General features: G+C 44.0%; 2 protein-coding genes across 2 annotated transcripts in view; one reads left to right on the forward strand and one right to left on the reverse strand.

Moving 5' to 3' along the window:
* The window catches only part of MTHFD2 (methylenetetrahydrofolate dehydrogenase (NADP+ dependent) 2, methenyltetrahydrofolate cyclohydrolase), a 21,524-nt gene extending 20,575 nt beyond the window's left edge, over positions 1-949 (reverse strand). Inside the window, exon 1 of the mRNA XM_004696432.2 lies at positions 936-949. Within this exon, the coding sequence (XP_004696489.1) occupies positions 936-949 (14 nt within the window). The remainder of the gene's footprint in view (positions 1-935) is intronic.
* A 10,537-nt stretch (positions 950-11,486) lies between these two features.
* MOB1A (MOB kinase activator 1A) overlaps positions 11,487-26,427 on the forward strand; it is a 37,159-nt gene continuing 22,218 nt past the window's right edge. The window contains exons 1-2 of the mRNA XM_004696099.2: positions 11,487-11,657; positions 17,215-17,381. Coding sequence (XP_004696156.1) covers positions 11,644-11,657; positions 17,215-17,381 — 181 coding nt within the window. The 5' untranslated portion in view covers positions 11,487-11,643. The remainder of the gene's footprint in view (positions 11,658-17,214; positions 17,382-26,427) is intronic.

Below are 26,427 nucleotides of genomic sequence, written 5' to 3' on the forward strand. Positions count from 1 at the left end.
ACTTCCTCTTTGTTATGTTCCCCTTGATCATGCCCTACCAGGTCTCCCACACCCACCTCCCCACCAATTTGGATCGCTTGTTGTTCCCTTGTCCCCTTCCAGGAGCTTTACATGAGGATAACTTTTAAAAGGCATTGATATAAAATTGTAGGCATCTTCATTAAACAAAAGCATCAAAATGTGAAGCTAGTATTTCTGGACATCCAGGTCCTATCCACTTCTAAGGACCTTCCCACTAACCATCCCCAGAAGAATTCTGTGCTCTCTGAATGATGCCAGGTCCAAACGGCAGCCTGGGGATCTCTGAGGGACTCAAACTGGGCTTCCCAATGTCCTCTGAGTTAGGGGCACAGAGTCTGAAGGAGCAAGATCAGAGTTGTACGGAGGATGGATGAGGTAAGATTTCCCAGTGCCATTGCCCTACGAGAACCCTTGCTATTCTCAAAGAATGACCACCGTGAGCAAGTGCATTGTCGTGATGGGGGAAATTCCTCAGCACATTTTTTTCTGCCCTTTTTCTCACCAGAGAATTGGTGGGTTTTGTTTGTTTGTTTGTTTTTTACAACATTTTAAAATCTCAGATTTGGTTCAGCAATGTGCTTCTTTCTTTTAATAAGTGAATTCGTTGTTGTGGATTGGGGAGGGGGTCACCAATAGAGTTTTCAGTGTTCTTAAAAGTTCTTCCTTAAAAAACAAAAACAAAACAAAAAAAAACCCTTCTTCTTAATAAGCCCATGCAATTGTCCTGTGTATCCTTCAAGAAAATATTCCAAGATGACCTTTTGGGGATCCCCAAAACACAGTTGCCAGAACCTTCCGAGCTGACTTCTCTCCTCAAACTGAACTGGCCCCGCTGGTCCCTCAGAAGCCTCTGTGTGGGATTGGACTTCCATAAGGCACCCTGGTGAGACAAGTGTATTACTGAGAGGACTTACCTGTCTGCAGCCATCTGGCAAAGGCATGTTGAAATGCTGTTTTGTTTGGAATAAGCCCATGCGTGTCTGAACTGGAATCTTAGTAGTCACAAGCCGTTTTGGCTTACTCTCATATTTAGATCAGGAGCCCTGGTGTTGCAATGGTTAAGCACTCACTGCGATCAAGTCCATGCATCGGGCTGTAACTGTTGATGGGAGTAGAAAGCCTTGTCTTTCTCTCACAGAGCTGCTGGTGGTTTCAAACCGCTGACCATGCAGATCGTGGCCCAACGCATTACCACTACACCACCAGGGCTCCCTGGATCCATTACATAGACATATCTATGGCATTAGAAACACATTCGTGTGAAGTTCAGTTCCCGGGCTCTCGTCCATGAGGGAACTAGCAAGTTCTGCCCCTGTGTGGTTTGTCAGGGGCCAGAGAGAGCCGTGCTCACTTACAAGCCTGTGCACGTACACACCCAGTAGTAGAGTTAAGCCACAAGTTTATTAAGGCATGGAGTCACTTCAAAAGAACTGAAGCAGGGGTCTCTCTTGAGAGCTGAGAAGGACACCCTAAGCTTAGAGAAGATACCCTTTGCTCTGGGGGTGAAGCAGGTCTGTCTCTGCCCCTCAGTGAGAACATTGTCTAGGGGTCTGCTTCTAGTCTTCCAGTGCCATTTTCAAAGGGGAGGGGTTGCCGCTCGCCAGAGGGTCAAGCAACTTTCTAATTAGTTACTCAGTTCGCCCTTGGGGCGCACACATCCTTTCTTTCAGGTTTATCTGGGCTGCAGCTCAGGGACAGCTGTGTCTCAGAATTATCTGCGAGAAAGTTCAAGGTTCGGGTGTTCGCCCAGCCAGTTCTCAGTCTCTGTTCACCACTTGTTTCACAGGCTCCTTCCTTCGCCTCCTTAGCAGACTGGGCAGAAAGAAGCCCCTGTTCTGTCCCTGTAAGTAGGGGGTCTCGCCACCACGACAGATGACCCAAACGGTCATTATTTCCCACTGGAGAATTTACTTTCCCAAGCTGCCTTCCAGTGGGAGAACAGAAGGTTCCACCTGCGTTGCAGGTTGTCACCACCACTCTGTCTGGTTCTCCTCCCCCTCTCCTTGCCGTGATGCGGGGCAGAACACAGAACATTTCCCCATGATCAGCCCTCTTAGAAACATTATCTTCAGTCCCATCTTAGTGGCATGGTCAAGATCATCCAAGATAGAGACTCCTCCTCACTCCCGACTTTTATAACACCCCTTTCCAGTCTCCCTTCTACAGAGGAGGGGGAATCCAGATTCTTCTTGAAGCGGCCTTTCAATGGCCGGGCTCCTACTGGTTCTCTGTTTTTATCTCTTCTCTCTACGTTTCCCCCTGGCTCTTTGCCCCACTCCCTAGCTATACACATCTCCACGCTGATAGCTTTCCATCTATCTCCACCCTGATATTTCAGCGTCAGCATTCCAAAGCCCACTCCTGATCTGACCCCCACAGCTGCTTCCCCTCCCTACCTATCTCAGCAAATGGAAATATCAGTCTTCAGCTGCCTTTGTTCTAAACCAGAGTCAGCCTGGACTCTCCCATGCCCCACCTGTCCCTGAGGCTTATACAGTCTTCCTCTGAAATACATCTCAGTCCCATGTCCTGCTGAACATTGACCTTGTGCAGGTCAACTCCCTCCCAGAACCTGGGTACACGAGAGGCCATTCTAAAACTGATCACTAGTGGGACTTTCCAAGATGGGAGGGGGAAGGAGGCAAGTCATTCAGCGGCTAAAAGATGGAGTTTCTTTTGCTAGTCTGCCTCAGAAGTTATGTATTTTATTCCTTGATATATCTGGCATAGACTTATACATGGACTTGAGATCTTTTCAATGTGGAAACCTTTTGCAGGACTTCTTTGCTGAGTTTTTGGTTAGCCGCCCAAATTGAGACTCCTTTCAGTATGCGACCTGAATTCTGAGCTGGGCAGGGACAACACCTCCACTGCCCTTGTGTCCCCTCTGGCTCTCTGTGACAGAGGCTGGCTGGGAGGAACAGGAACTCCCTTCTGGCTGTGACCAAGATGGGAAGTCCCCTCCTAGGGAGGGTTATCAAGGTAAAGCTGGAGCTTTTCTTTAGTTGGGGCCGGGCATTTATGAAGAATGAGAGTGCCCGGTGGCCAGTCCTGCTGGGAGGGGAAGCTGCAAGATGACTGGCAGCTCCGAGAGGGGAGGTTCAGGCCAGGGGGTGCTGGCAGTGGTATCATTTGCTTTCGGCATCTGCTGTGTCCAGATGGTGTGCAGGGACCTCTCAGGCTGCCTGAGCCGAGGAATACAACTCCTTGTACCTGAGGGACGTCTCTGGTGAAGAACAAATTGCCCTGCAGCCATTTCCAACTCAGAGTTTTGGTTTTTGTTGTTGTGTTTAAAAACAAACAGGGGAGGAGGGAAGGAAGGGGGAAGGATCCTAATGATCAATTCACAACCACACACACACACACCCCCTCCCCAGGGGAAGGACAACAAGGGAAACCCTGGGTGAAGGGAGACAGTGGTCTGTGTGAGATATGGAAATAATAATAATTTAGATATGACAAAATAATAAATTATCAAGGGCTCATGAGGGAGGGGGGATGGGGAGGGGAAAAATGAGAACCTGATGCCAGGGGCTTAGGCAGAGAGCAAATGTTTTGAGAAAGATGAGGGCAATGAATGTACAAATGTGCTTTACACAATTGATGTATGTATGGATTGTGATAAGAGTTGTATGAGCCCCTAATATAACGAAAAGAAAAAAAAAGAAAAGTTTACAACATTAAAAACCACTATGACACTAAAAAAAAACTTACTTGAGAACAGTATTGCAGGTATTTTTAGTATATTCTGATCGCTGTTAATAAAATCTTATAAAAAAAAGAAAGTAATAATTTATAATCTATTAAAGGGTCAAGGGGGGCAGGAAGAGGAGCTGATATCAAGGGCTCAATAGAAAGTAATTGTCTAGAAAAGAATGATGGTAACACAGGTACAAATATGCCTGATACAATTGACATATAGACGTAATAAGCATTGCAAGAGCCCTCGATAAAATGATAAAAACAACAAACTCTAGATTTTATTCCCCAAAGAGATTTTTTTGTGTGTGCTATTGTTTGAAGTGAACTTGTTTGTCGCAAGACAAGTCCATTTCAGTTCACTTTCCGCCTTTTTCCTTTAGCCACTCAGACCACTGTTTAGGTTTGAGGGCTAAGGGATCTGGAGGGAACCCCAAAGAGATTTTAAGTATGACTGTCTTACTGGGAGAGCTTCTTACTTTTGACCTCCTAGACCAGTGGTTCTCAACCTTCCTAATGTGGAGACCCTTTAATACAATTCCTCATGTCGTGGTGACCCCCCCCAACCATAAACTTATTTTCATTGCTACTTCATCACTGTCATTTTGCTACTGTTATGAATTGGGCGCCCCCTGTGAAAGGGTTGTTTGACTTCCAAAAGGGGTTGCGACCCACAGGTTGAGAACCACTGTCCTAGAGGATTATACTGCTAGCCTGGTTAGTATATTTGAATGACTTAGAATGAAAAAGAAAGGTAAACTGTCTCACTTGAAATGTTAAAGTTGTTTTCATGTTGCTATCATTTTAATTTGGATCGGTTGGGTTAAATCAAATACATTTTTTAAAAATCATTTTATTGGAGGCTTGTGCAACTCTTATCACAATCCATCCATCCATCCATTGTGTCAAGCACATTTGTACATTTGTTGCCCTCATCATTCTCAAATTATTTGCTTTCTACTTGAGCCCTTGATATCAGCTCCTCATTTTTTCCCACTCCCAGCCATCCCCCTCCCCCATGAACCCTTGGTAATTTATAAATTATTATCATTTTGTCATGTCTTACACTGACATCTCCCTTCACCCACTTTTCTGTTGTCCGTCCCCCAGGGAGGAGGTTATATGGAGATCCTTGTAATTGGTTCCCCCTTTCTACCTCACCCTCCCGGTATCACCACTCTCACCACTGGTCCTGAAGGGATCATCTGTCCTGGATTCCCTAAAATACATTCTTAAAACTAATCCCCGCTGGGTTTTCGTTTGCTGATTTCTGCTTGCCTTCCTGAAACACTAATCCAGGACGTGGTGAATGGTGTCCCTGGCCGACTATGTTTCCAATGAATGGCCTGGTCTGAGGGAGTGTGCACAAGAAGCGATCGGGAAACGCGGAGAGATCCAGGAGTACACACAGAGAGTGACCACTCTGGAGTCAGTCGAATGGCTGCCTTCTTTCTCAGGAGGAGCCCTCCTGGCTCAGTGAGTAAGTGGTTAGGTTAGGTTACTGGAAAGGTTAGCACTTCCCAAACTTCTCAGAGTGGACACCCAAAGCCCATCTGGACAACCCCTCACAGAAGGGTCACAAGGAAGGGTCCAGTTAGCCAAGGTGCAGCATAGCACCAACAAAACACACAAGATTCCGCTAGTTCTTTCATGCTTCCTCTTTCCCGCCCCCCTCTCCCACTATCATCATCCCAGTTCTGTCTTCAAATCCAGCTCTACTGGAGCATGTACACTGGTACAGATAAGAGCTCCAGGACTGATAAACCCCTCAGAACAGCAGTGGGAGCAGGAATACCATGAGGGTAGGTGGAAGGTGGGGGGCAGAAGAGGGAGAAAGGGGGAACCGATCACAGTGATTGATGTATTAACTGCCCCACCTCTTCCAGGGGGATGAATAATATGAAAATAATAATTAATAATTTATCAAGGTTTCACAAAGGTAGGAAGGTTGGGGAGGGAGGGTAAAAAGAGGAGATGATACCAAGGGTTCAAATAGAAAGAAAATGCTTTGAAAATGATGATGGCAGCATATGAACAAATGTGATTGATCCAATTGATGTATAGATTGTTACAAGAGGCTTTAAGAGCTCCCAATAGAGTGATTTAAAAAAAAAAAAAAGAAAGGTTATGACTTCCAAACTGCCAAGCAGTTCTGTGGGGGAAAGACCGGGCACCCTAGGGATCTGCTTTCCTGGCAATCACAGCCTAGAAAACTCCATGGGGTTGCTCTACTCCAGCACCCGGGGTTACTTGATGCCAGCTAACCATCAGGCCCTTTCTCAGAAGCCACGGTGTAGAGTTAGTACAGGACTTACCTGTGACTCTCCCTCCAGGACCCTCATGCTATGATACCCTTGTGATTTTCCCATGTGACTTCGTTAGTCAGCTCCAAAGTTTGAGTCTTGTGGGAAACAGAACTGGTAAGACTGTATGAACATTAAGGCGTCTGGGAGGCCAGGGCTCCTGTGGAGGGACCCTTCACCATCTTGGGGTTGGAGATGCACCCCACTCACATTTTCCAAAGTGAAAGTTATGTCCCACGATGTCCCCCCATGTAGTGCCAAATGTAAGGTGCTGTTTGTACACACAGGGTCCCTTACTGTACACTTGAAGCTCAACTGCTTGAAGGCTGTCTGTCTGAAGGCTGTCTGCCATCAAAGGCAATCAGATCCTATAGTCTGTCCTACCCTAAGTAGAGCCCACTCCCTTCTGATAAGGACCATAGATAATTCCCCTAAAACAGGTCGAAGACACCTAAGGTCAAGCCAACTCAGAGATGTCCAAGGTTAGGCTGCCACCTAGAGCCTGCCCCTCTTGTTACAGACGTACCTTCCTGTCACATGTATGCCTCTAGTACAACCCTTCTTATTGCGTGTATACCCCTAGCTCATCCCCTTCCTGTTACGTGTATGCCTCTTGTACAATCCTTTCCTGCTATGTATGTGGGTGCCTGTGATTATATAAACTCATCATGAGATTACATTATGGTCTCTCTCTGCTAGGACCTGGTTCCTAGCTCTTGCATGCTTTATCTTGTCTGATGTCTCTTTAATTGACCCTTCAGTTACACAACTGCCCCTTGGACCCATTCGGTTGTGGGGAGGCTGGTCCCCCACAGAGTCTTGTTTCTCCTTTCAAAATAAGAAATGAAAAAATATTAGCATAGGCTTATTAGGGGGAATTGGTGTGTATATATAGAGAAGTAGAAAAGAATGTAAGCACATAAGACCTCAACAGCCTACTACCCAATACAGTTGCTGTTTAACTTGTATACACGACCTTTCTAACTTGAACTATCGCTACAGGGATACCTCAGTTGTCAAACTCAATTCATTCCAAATTCATGTTCGAATAACAAAAAGTTTGGGAAATGAATATATTTTTCCCATAAGAAATAATGGAAAATCAAATAATTGGTTTAAATATAAAAACACAATACAGCACATAAAATTAAAAAAATATATACAGGTACTAGACCTGGCCTTAGGGGCTTCTCGTCGGGAGCTGGAGAGAAACTGGAGGAGGAGGAGGAGTAGCACACTTTCTGGGGTTTTTTCTTTTGGTCTGTTTTCTCCTTTCTCACTAAAACTTTGTCTCATGTCACCTGCTTCTGCCTTCTTTTCAAAATGATCCTAAAGCGAGAGGCAGCATTTTCATTCCCCAGGCCCCCACGTCTGCCTGTCATTGCCTCTCTGGGTGAGGCTCTGTCCAGAGCGGCGGGGCCGTTTCCATCCACTTGGCACTCATTTCTTTATGAATGAACTCCGGAGGCCTCCCCCACGGCTATTTCCTCAGCTGAATCTGCTGCTGCTCCTTCTGCAGATCCGGGCTTATTCTGTCCTGCGCCCCTGCACCCTCCCCGTACTCTTCCTGCCGCTATGGGACCCTGGGCTCCTCCTCAGAGCCCTGCAGCCTCCAAAGGCTCTCCCTGTCAGGCTCTCCCTGTCTGCCACGCCGCCAAGGTCACGGTAAGGGACTTCTCGAGGGTGACCGTGATGTTCCGGGACTCTGGAAAGGTCGCCTGGGTGTCTGAGGTGATTTCGGAGCTGTACAGGTTTTGAACTGGGCGCTGACTTGCGGGTGCACGCGCGGACAGACGAGCCGTGTGTCCACGAGCAAGGAGGTCACGGCGATGGATGCGGGCGCACGTCTGGTCCCCTCGCGCTCCCTCCGGGCCGGCGGCTGGGCACACGGGCGTCGAGAGGACCGCTTCTCGGGGGCGTCCCTCCTGCAGGTCTGCGTGCACCCCACTCCGTGAGGACCGCGCAGGCACGCACCCTTTCTTTGTCCCGCATCCCGCTGGGCTTAGCTTGCAGTAGGTCTTGTTGCTGAAAAGCCCTGGGTTTTCCGAAGGGTCCACTAACTCACGTGGCTCCACGGAAAAGCCCCCGGGCACTCCCACAGCAGGAGGAGCGCACCTGCCCCAGGCTGTGCCTCCGTCCTCCGTCCTCAGGAAGGTCCAGTGGGGCATCTCCCCCAAGGAGTCCGAGCACTCGGTGGGGAAGGGACCCTTCGCCCCATGTCCTCGGTGGAACTTTCCGAGCGGCCTGCGGACACCCGGGGCCGCTCAGCGCCGCTCCTGCAACATTGTTGCTCCCAGCACCGGGAGGCTTTCGGCCTTCTCGTAGTTACGGTCTCACCAGCCAGTGTTTCGGATTACCCACGCGAACAGCCACTTTTCACCACCTTCGAGGGTCTGGGTTCTTTCTTTCGTGGTTCACGATTTCACGCCTGAATCACATCGTTTCTCAAGAATGTTGGAAATGTGGACTTGGTCATCTTGTGTTCAGCTTCCAAATCAGACAAGCAGCAACCTGATCCAAATTCCCCAGTAATTTTTTCTTGAACTCCACCGTGGCTCTCACAGCTTTCCTCTCAGCTTTCTCGGCTGCCATCGTTAATTTTCTCTGGAGCCACATGAAGCACACCCCCCCCAAAAAACGCACGGAGGAACAGTTCAACGGACTAACACCAGCACTCTGTGTTGTCTGAGCGAGAGTGGCGCCTTGGGCTCTGGGTCCGCAGTGAGATGCCACACGGCCCTACAGGTTTTCAAGTCGGATTTTCAGCTCCATAATGGAGCAAAGATAAGAACACCGGGCAGATTTTTTTGTTAATGATGCTGTTGGAGTAGCGGAAAGTTGGAGCTGGAGCCATTCGACAACCAGAAGGTGTGGGTCCTAATAGGAAACAGCATGCTATTGTTTGGCAGGAGCATAGGCTTAGACAATGGACTAGAAAAGTAAAGCTTTGGGTTTAAGAAACGCTCGTTTCCTAAAATGAAATTACCTTTCATTTTTACGATACCATGGTATTGATTATCATTTATTCCTGCATCAGTCTTTTCTCAAAAACCAAACCCATTGCCATCAAGTTGATGTCGACCCACGGCGACTCTATATGGCAGTGTAGAACTGCCCTGTGAGTTTCCAAAACTGTAACTCTACAGGAGTAGAAAGTTCTGTCTTTCTCCCAAGGAGTGACCGGTGATTTAGAACTGTTGATCTTATGGTCAGTAACCACTATGCCACCAGGGCTCCTCAATCTCCCCTGTCAGACTGGATGTGCCTCAGAAGTGACATCTAGGTCCAGATTCATCCAGCAATTATTTATTGAGTAGTTTCTGTGTACTGGACACTCGGGATGATAAATGAATGAGATATGACTCCGCCCCACAGGAATTCACAACCTAGTGGAGGAAAAGGTATAGGACAGGTTTGATGGCAAATAACCATGTGGATTTCTATCACTTGTGATAACAGGACCCTGGCTGAAATAGACCATTTCCAAGCGATCTGTGTCCCTACCTCACCTTATAGAAGAAGCCAGATTACAGGGAGACTCAAAGAGGTTCTTCACACACACTTAATCTTAGCCAAAAGGCCGAGAAATGATCACAAAGAGGTTCTTGAAAAAGAAAATCATTGTAATCAAATAGAGTCTGGCAGGATGGGTCAGATAGAACAGAAAGGCCAATGTTCAAGAAACACCCAGTAAGATAAAGGCTGGAAAATGCCCTTGGAATTTGGAAACTGAGCCCCTGGTGACTTTTTGTGCGAGCAAGGGCAGGTTGCTGGATCTGGACTGAGGCGTGTTGAGCAACAAAGGGATGGCAATATCACGGAGGCTCTTATTGGACCAGAACCCCCTCTTGAGTTGTTGGATGGTCCCCGTGAGGGGTGGGGGTGGGGATGGACCTGGTGCTAAGGTAATATTAAAGCAAGTTCTTTTTTAAAGGTACAGTACCTAACAGTTTGTGCCTACTGCCATCCAGTGGATCTGACTCCTGTGGGTCCCATGTATGTCAGAGTATAACTGTACAGGAAGACTCCAGTCAAAAAAAGATAGATAATAAGAAATGTTGCTGAGGCTGGGAGCAATTGGAACCATGGTATATTGTTTGTGAGAATGTAAAATGGTACACTTGCTTTGGAAATAAATTTTCCAGCTGCTCAAAAAGTTAAACATATTACCGCTCCTCTGTCTATACCTCAGGAGCCCTGGTGTATAGTGGTTACTAATTGGGCTGATAACCACAAGGTCAGCAGTTCAAAGTCACTAGCTGTTCTGAGAAAAACAGCAGCTTTCTAATTCGTGAAGAATTAGAATTGCAGGGGCCGTTCATCATGATAATAACATCATGATAATAACATCATGATAAATGGAGAGACAAGTCAAGGATTTTTGTCTTGTTTGGATCCATAATCAATGTGCATGGAAGCAGCAGTCAAGAGATCAAACAATGCATAGCATTGCGTAAATCTGCTGCACAAGACCTCTTTAAAGTGTTGAAAAGCAAGGATGTTGCTTTAAGGACTAGGGTGCACCTGACCATGCTACGGTATTTTCATTGCCTCGTATGCACTATATAGAGAAAACTGAAGAAAAATCAATGCATTTGAATTGTGGTGCTGAAGAATGTTGCAAATACCATGGGCTGCTAAAAGGACAAAGGGCTTTGTCTTGGAAGAAGTGCCCCTGGAGTGCTGTTTAGAGGCAAGATGGCAAGACCTGTTTTACATACTTTGGACGAATTGTCAAGAGAGACCAGTCAGTCATCATACTTGGTAAAGTGGAGGGGCTGCGGAAGAGAGGGAGATCTCTCCAGATGGATTGATGCGATGGCTGCAACAATGGGCTCAGGCTCGGGAACAAGTGTGAGGATGGCGCAGGACGTGGCAGTATTTCGTTCTGTTGTGCAGAGGGTCAGGGGCACTATGGGTCAAAACTAGACTGGATGGCCCCTAACAATAACAAATTACCATGAGTAGGGAGGAGGGGAGAAAGCAGAGTGGCTGTTAATGGGATAATGTAAATCTTCTAGAATTAGATAGTGGCGATGGTTGCATCGCGCCATGAATAGACTAAAAATAAAAACCACTAAATTTCAGTACATTTTATTTATTTAATTTTTCGGTACATTTTAGAAAGATGAATTTATGTTAGACACGTTCTACCTTAACGAAAAGCAAATTTATATTTTAAATTTGCAGCTATGGATAGAGTCCCCACCAACAACCTAGGGAGCAACCACCGAACCCAGCCAGCAGCACCTAACTGGACCTGGGCAGAGGTTCAGAAAGGCCACCACACGGCGGGGGGGGCGGAGACAGGGAAGTCCCTGCTTGGAGGCTGCTGATTGGCTGAACGCTAGGAGGGCGTGGTGGAAAGGACGCGTCCCGCGCCTCGCAGCGGGCGGGGCTGGGGCAGACCTATAGCTCGCGAGATTTGGGTGGTTCCGCATTTCGGATCGGTGGAGGGGCAAGCGGCGGGCTCCGCAGTCTCCCCGGCTGGACCCCCGGGCTCGGAGCAGGGTTTCCGTTGTCTGCCGGCACCCGGCCGTTCGCTTCCTCTCGGTGCTGCCTCCGAATCCGGTCTGCGGCGGGGGGCGGTGGCCACTCCCCGCCCCGCCGAGGAACGAAGATGAGCTTCCTCTTGTGAGTGGGGCCGCGCCGGGGGCGCCCGAGCCGAGGGCCGAGGCGGGGGTGGGTGGGGGGTCCCCGAGGCCGGCGCCGGGCCCCGGCCGGCTGCTGGCTCCTGCTCGCGTGCGCGGGGGAGGCTGGGCTGCGGGGCGAGGTTGCGGGCGCGGAAGGTGGGGGCAGAGGAAGCGGGTGGCGGCGAGTGAAGGCCCCGAGGCCGGCTGCGCCTCCAAACTTTTCCGCCCGAGCGCTCGGCGGGGCGGAGGGACCGTGTGGGGGCGGGGCCCGGGCTGCGGCCTCCCGTTCCGTCCCGGCTCCGAAAACCTTCCTAGCGAATAGAACTATCAAGAGTTTGCATCTGGTCAGTCGTGTAAGTGACTCCCGCGGGGAAGCGCCGCCTCTGTCGCGTGTGGGGAGCTGGGGACGGAGGGATCGGGTCGGAGCGAGCAGTCCAGCCGCGGCTGGGGGACTTGGGATGCGTTCACACACCTGGCTCCTCCTTGGCGGGATCCCACGCTCTGCGACGGGGTCGCACTGCCCGGCTGCGTTTCCGAGCCCGTCACCGGACGGGGAAGCCCCGTCTTTTTCTCGCTGAGCCCCTCCCTGGTCGCTTCCAACTGCTGACTTTGCAGTTAGCTGCCCAACGCGGAGCCATGACGCCACTCGGGCTTTAAAAAGCACAAACAATTCGGGGACCGCAGGTGGGGGATCAGATGGGTTGACGTTTAGAGATCCTTGCTTCAACACTCACTGGACAATTATAATGAGATTCCCGTAAGCCTTGTTTTGTTAATCATACTATCACTGTTAATCAGTCCACTGCTCTTGGGGGCCGGGGTGGGGGGCAGCCTGAGTAAGTACTCTTCTGGGGGCCTTCTTCGAGAGGAAGTAAACAGCGGCGGGGAGGGGCGGGGGGCACAGGTTTCCTGAGCCATTTTGCTAGCTGGCTTCGGTGGGCAGTTCCGAAGGAGCAGGGCAACCACAGAAATGAAGTATGGCCTTTTAAAGCCACCTTCCTACCTGCCAAGAGGCTTCCTGGAGGCTGTAAATTAGGTCTCGAGCTGCTGACCAAAAGGTGGCTGGTTCGCACCCACCAGCCGCTCTGGGAGAAAGACGAGGCTGTGTGCTCCAATAATGATTTGTCGTCTCTATATAGGGCTGCTATGAGCCAGGATCAATTCAGTGGCAGTGGGTCACACTGGCTAGTCCCAAATGAGGCTGAAATGGAAAATACCAAAAAGGAAAATACATAAATTCTCCATTGATGCTGTGTTTGGGCACCTAATTTATTGTCAAATGGCATTCTATATTATATGCACTCTGCATTGTATTAATTGCTTATATGGTTGAATAAATACCAGTATACATAATCCACATACTTGCCATTTCACGGTGAAGTGTTTCATAAGATCCAGCCAAACCCACTGTCATGGAGTTGATTCCAACTCACAATAGCCCTATCTATTAATATGGTCTCTTAGAGAGGAATGGACAGCTGCTTCTGCCCATTGGACCCCGGCCTTGTGGTTAACACAGCCCAGTGTTTACTTATAGCTCCTTTTAAAACTCACTGCTATCAAAGTCAATTCCGACTCAGTCTGTAGGCAGGGTAGAGTTGCCCTGTGGGTTTCCGAGCCTTTGCATCCTTAGAGAAAGACCCACCATTCTCACAAGGAGCAGCCAGTGGGTTTGAATTGCTGATTTTGTGGTTAGCAACCCAGCTTTTAACCTATTTCACCACCAGGGCTCAGAGCTTATTTACTTGTTTCTTTATTGTAAGAATTTTGGGTTATTTTAAGTGTTTTGCTGTTAAAAAACAGCACTACTGAGAATATCTTTGTCCAAGTTACATTTTCCACCTTTAGGTGGTTTTCAAAAGGGCATAGTTTCCAAAGTATGATGCCAAAGAGTGTATGATTTAATTTTAATTACAGATTTCCTTTCACATTACTAGAACAGTCATCCCCTCCCCAGTAATTTTTTCTTCCTACCTCCAGTCATCTTCTTCTGCATTGATGGTTAGTTCGTGGTTGGTTCGTAGATGCACCATTGCTTTTTGTTTTTTCATTTTTTGTTTTTAACTCATTTTATTAGGGGCTCATACAACTCTTATCACAATCCATACAAACATCAATTGTGTAAAGAACATTTGTCCATTCATTGCCCTCATCATTCTCAAAACATTTTCTCTCCACTTAAACCCCCGGCATTAGGTCCTCATTTTTCCCCTCCCTCCCCGCTCCCCCCTCCCTCATGAGCCCTTGATAATTTATAAATTATTATTATTTTGTCATATCTTACACTGTCTGATGTCTCCCTTCACCCAGCACCATTGCTTTTTGTATCTAAATGTGAGGCTTTTAGTTCTTTTAAATTTTGTGACAATCTGCAGTTTACTCTACGTGCTTTGATCATATTGAATCTTTATAATAGTTTTATTGAGATGTAATTCACGTACCATGAAAGTTACCTTTTTAAAGTGTACAATTCAGTAGTTTTAATATTTCTAGAATCACTCAAGCATCACCACTGGCTAATTCTAGAAAGTTTTTCATTATCCAAGACAGAAGGACCATCCATACCCATTCCAGGTTTCTCCATTCCCATAGAAGTAGATCACCCCTCTACTTTGTTTCTGTTTGTTATGTTGTTAGGTGCCATCAAGTTGGCTCTGACTCATAGTGACCTTATGTACAGCACACTGAAACAATGCCCTACCCCATCTTTACAATCAGGTTTGAGCCCATTGTTGAAACTACAGTGTCAACCCATGAGGTCTTTTGCAGCAGATTTGTCCAGTGTTTGATTTCTTGATTGCTAGGTGTTGATTGTGTATCTAAGTACAATGAGCACCAGTCTTTTCTGTTTCTATAGATTTGCCCAATGTGTCCATTTCCCATCAGTGGAATAATATAATCATAGAAAACAATTAGCATAATATTTTAGGGCTCATCTGCTTGTAAATAATAATAATAATAATGAAACAAGACACCTATTATCACATCTTTCACAAAAAATAACTAAAACTGGATCATAGCATCGATGAAACATACAACTTTCCTCTAGTTCTTGAATGCTTCCTCCCCCTACTATCATGATCCCCATTCTACCTTACAAATCCGGCTCGACCAGAGGATATTCACTGGTATAGATAAGAGCTGGAAACACAGCAAATCCAGGACAGATAAACCCCTCAGGACCAATAATGAGAGCAGAAATACCAGGAGGGGAAGGATAAGGGGGGGGAGAAAAGGGGAACCAATCACAATGATCTACATGTAACCCAACCCCACCCCCCACCCCCGGGGGTGGGGGTGGGGGTGGATAACAAAAAAGTGGGTGAAGGGAGACATTGGACCGAGTAAGACATGAAAAAAAATTAATAAATTATGAAGGGTTCGTGGGGGAGGGGAAAAATGAGTTGATATCAAGGGCTCAAGTAAAAAATGTTTTGAGAATGATGGTGGCAACAGAGGTACAAATGTGCTTGACACAATGGATTGTGATAAGAGCTGTATGAGCCCCCAATAGAATGATGTAGAAAGAAATGGATCGTAGCCCTCCATGTTAAATGTAAAAGCATGCAACTTCTAGAAGATAATGTCAGAAAACCCAGATGACCTTGGCTTTGGCAGTGAGTGTTTTAGGTATAATACCAGAAGCATGATCGATAAAAAAAGAATTTGATATGTGGAGCTTTGTTAAAATTTAAAAATTCTGTGAAAGATATTGATAAAGAATGAAAAGAGACCACAGACTGGGAGAAAATGTCTTTAAAACACAAACCTGACTATGCACTTGTGTCTAAAATATACAAAGAACCTTAAAATCTAACAATAAGAATACTTTGCACATGTGGTAAAAATGTTAATGTTACCCAAGATTTTATATAGAAAACTGAATTTCTGAGCTATGAGCACCTTGCTATTACTGGGTACCTGAAAATCAATTCCAACTCATAGTGACAAACCTCCCAGTGGAGCTTCTGGGTGGAGTCTGATGGGCAGCTTTTCAGATAAGCTGAGTGCTTAACCATCCTGCCACCAGGGCTCCTTCCTGAGAACCTTTATGCTTACTTATTCCAATTCTCTACCTTCCTCTAACATTTTCTAACAACATTTTCAGTCCGTGGAAATTGAGGCCAAAAGCAAGTTTGGTTTCTTGGGCAGTCTTTAAAAAAAATAATTTTGGGGGGCTCTTACAGCTCTTATAACAATCCATACATCCATGTGTCAGGCACATTTGTAATGTGTTGCCATCATCCTTTTCAAAACATTTTCTTTCTACTTGAGCCCTTGATATCAGCTCATTTTTTTCTCCCCCTTCCCTCCCTCACGAACACTTGAAAATTTATAAATTATTATTTTCATATCTTACACTGACCGCTGTCTCCCTTCACCCGTGTTTCTGTTGTTCATCCTCCTTGGGGGGGTGGTTCATTTTGGTCGGTTCGCCCCTTCCCCTACCTTCTCCCTACCCTCATGGTATCTCCACTTCCATTATTGGTCCTGAGGAGTTTATCTGTCCTGGATTCCCCGTGTGGAGATCTCTTATCTGTACCCATGTACATGCTCTGGCCTAGCTGGATTTGTAAGGTAGAATTTGGGTCATGATAGTGGGGGTGGGGGAGCATTAAAGAACTAGAGGAATGAAAAAAAAAAACAAAAACTAGAGGAATGTTGTATGTTTCTATACTATGTTGGTGCTAGCTCGCCCCTTCCTTGTGACCCTTCTGTGAGGGGATAGCCAGTTGTCTACAGAAGGGCTCTACGCCACCCCACCCTACCCTTCATTCCAATCATTCCAATCCATATGATTGTTCTGGATCTTTGATACCTGATACCTGATCCCATCAAAATCTCGTGATCACACAAGCTGGTGTGCTTCTTCCATGTGGGCTTTGTTGCTTCTGAGCTAGATGGCCGCTTGTTTACCTTCAAGCCTTTAAGACCCCAGATGCTATATCTTTTGATAGCTGGGCACCATCAGCTTTCTTCACTACTTTTGCTTATGCACCCATTCTGTCTTCAGCGATGGTGTCGGGAAGGTGAGCAGCACAGAATGCCAGGTTATTAGAACAAAGTGTTCTTTCATTGAGGGAGTACTTGAGTAGAGGACCAATGTCCCTGTTACCTTATTGTTTAACATGTATATACATATGATTATGCCCCTATCATTAAAATATTTATGCCTCTATAAATGTCCTTTGCCTCCTAGTTCCTTCCTCTATTTCCTGGGCAGTCTTAAGTTAGAGGGGATCAAAGACTAGAATTCAGATTTATTCTTTTGGACAAACTGACTTTCACGTTATCTCCATCTGCTCCCTGAGGCATTGTTCCTTCTAGGTGACACTAGGGTGCTAATCTTTTTTTCTTTTTTTTAGCTAATCTTTTATGTGCATAAAAAGTGTAAAGTTTTATTTGGTATGTGATTGTTTTTAAGGGAGTATTTTATTTTATAGAACAGTTGTTATGCTGAAAATCATCCCTTCCAAAAAAAAAATAAATAAAAAACAAACAAACAAAAAACAGAAAATCATCCCTTCCTAAAACTTGATATAATTTTCACCTAACAGCAGCAGCCGCTCTTCTAAAACATTCAAACCAAAGAAGAACATCCCCGAAGGGTCTCATCAGTATGAACTCTTAAAACACGCAGAAGCAACTCTAGGAAGTGGGAATCTGAGACAAGCTGTGATGTTGCCAGAGGGAGAGGACCTCAATGAATGGATTGCAGTTAACAGTAAGTCTCTAAGAACATTAAACTTAGCTGGTTCTATAAAGAGTTTGCTGGGTCTGTTGTTGCTGATTAATTTTATTTCACAGGGGTGACTGTTTTAAAGTAACATTGTAAAGCAGCACAGTAGGATAACTAGCATATCCCAAACTGCTACTTTCTTCAGAACTTTTTTCAGAGTGCTTGATCTAACAGCTTGCGTGGTTCACTAGAGGCAATTGAGGAGTATGGCAGAGGATTGGGGTAGTTTCTGAATGAGAATGCTAGGCATATCTAAGTAGCATCAAGGAAAAGATTGATGAACACCAAGGTTTCTGTTGGACCACAACAGTGGAGGGAATCCATTTGTGCCACCCCACCCCCACACTGCCAGCTCTCATCTCCCTTTGTAGGAAAACTTAAAAAGTCCATTGTACGCTGATCCAGGGCTAGTGCTTAGCGCATAGCCCTGGAAAAAAGAAATTGAATTTGTTAAAAACTTTTTTTTAATCGTTTTATTAGGGGCTCATACAACACTCATCACAATCCATACATACATCAATTGTGTAAAGCACATTTGTACATTCATTAAAAACTTTTTAATGGACATTTTTAAGCATGTAAAGAGACTGGTATAATGGATTCCCATGTAGTCATTATCCAGCTCCATCAGTGATTAATTCCTGGCTAATATGCTTCTTTTATATCTTCCCCTGATTGTTTTGAAGCAAATCCTTGACATGCTATTTTATCTATAAATATTTCATTAAATATTTCTAAAAGATACCCCTTCAAAGATCACAAGAATGACATCATCCTTTAACTGTATCATACAGACAGGTACTATTCCTATTTCCTTGATTGCTCTATAAATGGCTTTTTGTTTTCCTTGATGGTTGTTTTAATCTTGATCCAAATAAGGCCTGTACATGGAATTCTTGAATCTCTTTTAATCCATCAGTTTTCCCTTTGTTATGAGGTTGTAGTTGAAGAAAGCCAGTTGGTTGGTTTCTCTGCAGATTCTACCCCACGGCGTCAGTTGTTGTCATGTTCCAGCCTCGCCTCTTTTTCCTGTGCTTGTTAGGGCCACAGCTGTGATGCTGGGGGTGCTTGATAGCTGCATTGTGACTGTTTAGGCACAGGGACTGTGGCTGGTGTGACTGAATTTTAAATTCAATTTTAATTAATTGGAATGTAAATACCCATATTTGGCAAATGGCTCCCATGTTGAACAGGAAGATCTAGAGTCTGGATCAAATTCATGTTCATACTGTGTTTGTTTACTTGGTTGGTTATAAGATTACTTCATAGGGGTTAGTTTATATATCCATCACTGTAGATACTACCATAGCATCTCGTTGTATTCTGATGTGGCATTAAGCAGCTATTCATAACTATTCTTTGATCAGTACTACCCAGTAGAAGTGTAATGGGAGCTACATATGTAATTAAAGTTTCTTTAGTAGCCACATTAAAACAAACAAAAATAACATAAATTGACTTTCCTAATATATTTTATTTAACCTAATATTAAGAAGCCCTAGTGGTGTAGTGGTAACTCATTGGTAACTCAGTGATCCAGATCGTTGGCAGTTCGAAACCAGCAGCAGCTCCTCCGGAGAAAGACTGGGCTTTCTAAGAACTCTGGTAACATTTACAGTCTCGAAAACCCACAGCGGTTGCTATGAGTCAGCAGTGACCTAATGGCAGTGAGTTTTTAAAATTTTCCAACCTAATCACTTCATTTCAACATGTTAGCAATATAAAAAATACTTTTCTAATATAAAAGTTATTAATGTTATACCTTCAGGGTTTTGTTTTTTTTTAAATTAAGTCTTCCAAATCTGGTGTGTACTTTACACTTACCACACATCTCATTTCTTTTTTTTTTTTTAATGTTTGGGTAAAAATATATTTTTCCCGACTTTATGTCTTGGCACTATTGATAAGTTACCTGTCCATCACTCCCCTACCTTAATAGACACCAAATTACTGAGCTTGTTTGCTACATGGTTACTTCCATACTCGAAACAATGATATGTTTCACATCAATACAATTATTATTTTTTTTTAAAGACAAGTCTAACATGCAGCTGACATACATGACAATTCGGCATTAACATTGAAAGTAGATTATACAATTTTAAAGAACACAATGGTTATTTCCACATCTCGTTCCACATCTGACTGCACATTTTAGGTGCTCCGAAACCATGTATGCCACCTATTAGTTACCACATCAGACAAGGCAGACCTAGAGTCATTAATTTATTAGAGGTTGCAAAATGATCATACTCTAGTTCTATCAATACACACACATGTGTGTATAAAAATTAAAATGCTCTATAAAAAATAACTTTTCCCTTATCTAACTATTTGGTAATCCTGATGTACAAGTTAAACAGAAAAGTCATTGTGGTAGACAGAATGGCTCTCCAAAGATGTTTGTGTCTAAATGCCTAGAAACCTGTGACTATGTTACCTTATATGGAAAAAAGGATTTTATTAGATGTGGTTAAGGATCTTGGGATAGAGCTGTAATCCTGGGTATTTGAGGGGTGGTAGTGATTATTAAGTGCAGCTGGTTCTTTTTCAGTTTGTAATAAACCCATATGATAGAGTGACTGCCCCAGAGGATTTTCTAGACCATTAGGTGTTGTTGCTTTTAATTTTATTTATTTTGTGTTTGAGATAGACACAGCAAAACTATACATTCAACAAATTCTCCGTGTACAACTTAGTGACGTTGACTAGTTCCATGGTGCAATCGTTCTCACCCTCCTTTTCTGAGTTGCTCCCCCCATTCACGTGATCTCCACTGCCCATGGGGTTCTTAAATTACTGTTAACAGTTTGATCCCACATAAATAATTAGCAGAAAAGTAATATAATGCTCACAGCAGACACTTTTTACTAGCTAAGCTAAATTCTTGTGTGGTTTTAAGAAGACTTCGTGGGCTAGGTTGTCATCCTAATGGGATGCCCAGGTCTTTCTCCCTTGGAGTTGCTGTGGGAGTCAAACCACCAGCGGCCTGCTGAACAGCCTAGCACTGACCTTGTACCACCAGGGCTGAACTTGTACCATGAGGGCTCCTTGCACAGCTAAGCAGTCCCAGATCTGGAGTGATTGGTACTCCAACTTAGGGATGTGAACTCAGAATGGCACCATGAAAAACTTGGCAGACCCTCACCCATGGAAGCAACCATTTAACTGGTGAAAAAATAAACAATTTAAGCATAAGAAATAGACTTAGTGGGGTCTAGAAAATTGAGATGTATTTATGCAATAAATTACTAAATCTCAGCAAGGAGAGTGGGGAGTCTTTGGGTGGGTTTCTTATATTCTTTTTGTTGTGTTGTTGAGTCTGTGGTATTTAAGAAAGGACTTACTCCCATCCCTTACCTGTACCCCTACCTCCAGATCTGAATTACAGATACAGATGCTGTCCAGAAAATGGGAGGCTCACTTTAGCCACTGAGCCCTGGAGTTGTAGTTGGTTGTACATTGGGCTGCTAAACTCAAGGTCAGCAGTTCAAATCTCCCAATGGCTGGCTCCTTGGGAGAAAGGTGAGCCTATCTACTCCCATACAGATTTATCGTCTGGGAGGTACAGGTCTACTCTGTTTCTTGGGTTGATATGAGTCAGAATTGACTCAGTGGCAATGAACTTGGCTTGAGATTTCCGTTTCCCCCTTAGCTCCTGGTTGTAGGCCTATGGTTTTACCCCAGGATGGCCCATTGACATCTCTCATTCCTTACTTTGGCAGCTACTCTTAGAAGACAGGGGTCAAGCCAAGAGACTGGCTTCTACCATGCATGCGTCCCCTCCTCCCAATCCCAACTCCCACTCAGCATGAGACAATTAAGAGAAGGCTAGTAGCAACAAACTGAATGGAAGACCAACCAGATATTCAAAAAAGCTGGAGAAGGAGCTAAAAAGGGCCCTGCTGTGAGGTGTACCTACACCAGACTATACCTGCTCAGGTACAACTAAAGTGGACCCTTGAGAGTTACGAGTCCCTGAATGTGGAGCAGACTCAAGAGCATTCCCAGGCCTCAACAGACCCATTAGCAAAGGGAAGAAACATCAGCCCATCTCTGACTGACTGACTTCTGCCTAAACTTGGAACGAATGGGGACGCACACTCTACTGGAACTCGCAGGAAGCCATGCTTAAAGACCGGGTTGTGCGGTAAATGGTGACATCACAGGCTGCACACTGCAGGGGGAAGGAAATAAAACCCACAGAATTAGTCCAGGCAAGCTGATAAAGAAAAAACACCAACTGCGGGTTGGGAGAGAGGCAGTCAGAATGCAGTGTTGCTGTAATATTTTATCTAAAGTGTCCAGTTTTTAGCAGTAAAAAAGAAAAATCAAGAGTTGCAAAGAAACAGGGATACTATGACTCATGTTCAGTTGGGGGAGGGGGGGAGGGTCCTACTTGTTAGACTTAGCAAGATAAAGCCATTTACAAAGTAAGCCATTGTAATACATCATTGGAGTGCTGGAAACCATGGTGAAAGAGTTAAAGGAGCCCTGCTGGCACTGTGGGGTAAGTTTGGGACTGCTCACTTAAATGGTTGGCGGTTCAAAGCCAACTGCTCTGTGGGAGAAAAATGAGGCTCTACCCCTACACTGATTTGCAGCCTCAGAAACCCTAATAGGGTCAGAATTGGCTCGTTGACAATGGGTTTTTATTCATTATTTTATGATGAAAATGACTCATCATATAGATAACATCAATAAAGATAAATTACTCATCATATAGATAACATCAATAAAGATAAATTACTAAGAAGTACCAAATGAAAACTCTGGACTTGAGGAAAATAACTAATTAAAAATTCACGAGGAGAATGGCTCATTTATATATATTACATATATTTATATATTTGAGCTGGTAGAACGAAGAGTTGGCAAGCTTGAAGACACAACATTAGATTTTATCCATTCTGAAACATGGATAAAAGCTTAATGAAAAACAAACCGCCCCAGAAACCTGGGCATACCATTAATTAAACACATGAACATACTTACTTATGAGAGTACCAAAAGAAAAAGGAAAGGAGAGGAAAACATGGTTTTCTTTTTTTTTAATTAATCTTTTTATTGGGGGCTCTTACAAATTTTTTTTTTTTAAATCTTATAACAATCCATCCTTCAATAGTATTAAGCATCCTTGTACATATGTTGCCATCAATAACTCCAAAACAATTTATTTCTACTTGAGCTCTTGGTATCAGCTCCTCTTTTTTAAAAAATGTTTTAAGAAATAGTAGATGATAACTCTGCAAATAGAAAAAAATAGAAAACACTTCTAAATCCAAAAACTCAAAGTAGAATAAATACAAAAAGATTTATTCTAGAACACATCATAGTCAAAATGTGTTGAAAGAGAAATTTTGGGAAGTACTGTGTTTTAACCAGCTAACTGAACCCCAAAGATGGAACCCAAACTAAAATTTCAAGATCAAACCAACATAGGGCTTAAATGTATAATTTAACAACTCAGTCGAATTGTTTGGAGTTGAAGAAATGGCATGAAGGTCACATATGGCCTCCTCTGGCTTCACCAAGGGGGAATCCATATCACCCCAAAGATGTGACAGAAGTCAAACATGCCTTTTTATCTGATGCTGTCAACAACTGTCCCTCCCATGGGCACCACTCACGATTATGAAGTGGTTTTAGGAAAGTTAACAGTTTTTACAAGTCAGGGTCAGAAATGTTAAGGATACAGTCTCAGCCATGCAGCCTCTAGGCCTCTGTGCCCTGCTAGAGTTAAGTGTTAGAAGTACTGATAAATGCCCACCAAAGGGCACCGCTCTCTGCAAGCCAGCCCAAGCCCAAAGCACTAGCTTTTACTTACTGGTGGGCTAGGAAGCCTGCCACTCGTTTCCTGGTCTTGGTCTGCTATGGTGTGCTTGGCCTCTGTTCTGTGGCCTTTTTCTCCATGTAGGGATCTCTAATACTCTACTTATAGCTCTTTCTAGTTGGTCTAGGGATTCTCTGTTTCTGCTTAGGAGATGTCTGACTTTACCCAGCAAGATGGTAAAACTATCCACTCTCTACATTGGAGTTTTGCACACCTTATTTGCATGCTACCACCCAGTCATTTGGTGGGAGTTACAAAGATATAAGAGCCATACTAAGTAATTTCACTTCACCACAATGATCATATAGTCAACTTTATCCTATGTATTTGGTCTTAAAGTTGTATAGAAGAGAATGGGAATTGACTAAGGGACTTAAAAGAAGACTTATGGAAAGTTTTAAGGGTAGTTTCCCCATCTTTAATAATTCCCAAGTTACCTCTTGATGAATGGCTAATTGTTACAGATATAGAGAATAGAGTTTACATTCTTCTCTGGTGTACTTACCCCTCCCGCCCCATGTCATGTCTGAAGAAGCAGAGACAAAATTTGGCTTTTTTTTTAAATCATTTTATTGGGGGCTCATACAATGCTTCTCACAATCCATACATACATCCACTGTGTCAAGCACATTTGTACATTTGTTGCCCTCATCATTCTCAAAACATTTTCTTTCTACTTGAGTCCTTGGTATCAGTTCCTTGTTTTTCCCCTCCCTCCCTGGCACCCCTCCTTCATGAACCCTTGATAATTTATAAATTATTATTTTGTCATTATTACACTGTCCAACGTCTCCCTTCACCCACTTTTCTGTCAGCCATCCCCTGGGGGGTGTTATATGTAGATCCTTGTGATCAGTTCCCCGGTTCTACCTCATCTTCTCTCCACCCTCCTGGTATCACCACTCTTACCACTGGTCCTGAGGGGATCGTCTGTCCTGGATTCCCTGTGTTTCCAGTTCCTATCTGTATCAGTTTACATCCTCTGGTCTAGCTGAATTCATAAGATAGAATTGGGATGATAGTGGGGGAGAGGAAGCATTAAAGAACTAGAGGAACTTTGTATGTTTCATCGTTGCTACACTGCGCCCTGACTGGCTCATCTCCTCCTGAGACCCTTCTGCAAGGGGATGTCCAGTTGCCTACAGATGGGCTTTGGGTCTCCACTCCACACTCATTCACAATGATATGATTTTTGTTGTTGTTGTTCTTTGATGCCTGATCCCGTTAACACCTCATGATCACACAGGCTGGTGTGCTTCTTCCATGTGTGGGCTTTGTTGCTTCTCAGCTAAATGACCACTTGTTTGTCTTCAAGCCATTAAGACCCCAGATGCTATATCTTTTGATAGCCGGGCACCATCAGCTCTCTTTACCACATTTGCTTATGCACCCACTTTTTCTTCAGTGATCATGTCGGGGAGGTGAGCATCATGGAACTCCAGTTTAATAGAACAAAGTGTTCTTGCATTGAGGGAGTACTTGAGTGGAGGGGCAGTGTCCATCTGCTACCTCAGTACTAAACCTATAAATATACGCACGTAGATCTATTTCCCCATCATCACATATAACTGTCATACAATTCAGTGGTGCAATCATATTAAGAGTTGTACAATTATTATCACAATCAATTTTAAGAGCATGTTCTTCTTGTACTCATTGTTATTGATGCAATTTTTTTTAATTGTGGCAAAAATATATACAACAAAACATTCTCCAATTCAGCAACTTCTCCATGTATAATTTAGTGTCGTGGATTATACTCTTTGTGTAATGCAACCATTATTGATGTCCTTTTCCAAATTATTCCACTACCATTAACATAAACTCTTTTTAAAATTAAATTTTTAATTTTTAATTAAAAGATTATTTTATTGGGGGCTCTTACAGCCCTTATAACAATCCATACATCAATTGTATCAAGCCTATTTGTACATATGTTGCCATCATTAGTTTCTAAACATTTACTTTCTATTGAGCCCTTAGTATCAGCTCCTTGTTTTTTTACCCACCCACCCACCCCTGCCCTCAGAGCCCCTTGATAAATTATAAATTATTATTTTCATATCTTACACTGACTGTTGTCACCCTTCCGCCATGTTTTTTGTTGTTCATCCCCCTAGGGTCGGTGGGAGGGGGTTAAGTATTGATCACTGCAATCCATCTCAGTGTCTTTTTCACCCATGGTAACCATTGATCAACTTTGGTTCCTTGTTTCTGTTTTTGAGTAGTTTTCTTGATATAAAATTCACATTTCATACACTTCTATGGTTAAGTTGCTTTTAGAAAGAGTTGTATGTGCCTCATAAAAATCAGTTCTAGTGCTCCTTCCCCCCTCCCGCCTTCATTTTTTGATCCCACCATTCCCCTCACCCACCCTACCTCCCAGCCCCCACCCACATCCCTAATAATAAACTATTTGTGCTTCACTAATTGGGAAACCTAACCGAAACAAGAAAAAACAAAACAAAGAATAAATAGTAATTTAAAGAAGAAAAGAAAAGTAAGAAAGAAAAGCGCACCAGCAATATTTTAAGAGCCAGAGAAGGAATTTCTGTTGTGGAGCAAGGGAAAAGTAGTTAAACCTAGAACAAATTCAGATTGGGTCAAGAAACTGACCAAGTGCCATTTTATACCACAGTTCAATCCACCATACTCAGATTTACAACAGTCTCTGTCTGATAGTAAAGTTGTTTGAGTCCCTCGCCTTAGAATTTAGATTTATCACTATATGTTTTTTATCCCTATATATATTTTTTTTATCCCTATATTTTTATATAATGTTTTGAAATATGAACCATTTATCTTTTTTTAAAAATCATTTTATTAGGGGCTCATACAACTCTTATCACAATCCATACACATCAATTGTGTAAAGCGCATTTTACATTCATTGCCTTCATCATTCTCAAAACATTTCCTCTTCACTTAAACCCCCGGCATTAGGTCCTCATTTCCCCCCTCCCTCCCCGCTCCCTCTTCCCTCATGAGCCCTTGATAGTTTATAAATTATTATTTTGTCATATCTTGCCCTGTCTGACGTCTCTGTTCACTCACTTTTCTGTTGTCCATCCCCCAGGGAGGAGGTCACATATAGTTCCTTGTAATCGGTTCCCTCTTTCCTACCCACCCTCCCTGTTTGGCTACTCACACCACTGGTCCTGTAGGGCTCATCCGCCCTGGATTCCCTGTATTTTCAGT

Source organism: Echinops telfairi, unplaced genomic scaffold, assembly GCF_000313985.2.
Source record: "Echinops telfairi isolate 266 unplaced genomic scaffold, ASM31398v2 ScPeMD7_9;HRSCAF=40, whole genome shotgun sequence".
Taxonomy (NCBI): Eukaryota; Metazoa; Chordata; class Mammalia; order Afrosoricida; family Tenrecidae; genus Echinops; species Echinops telfairi.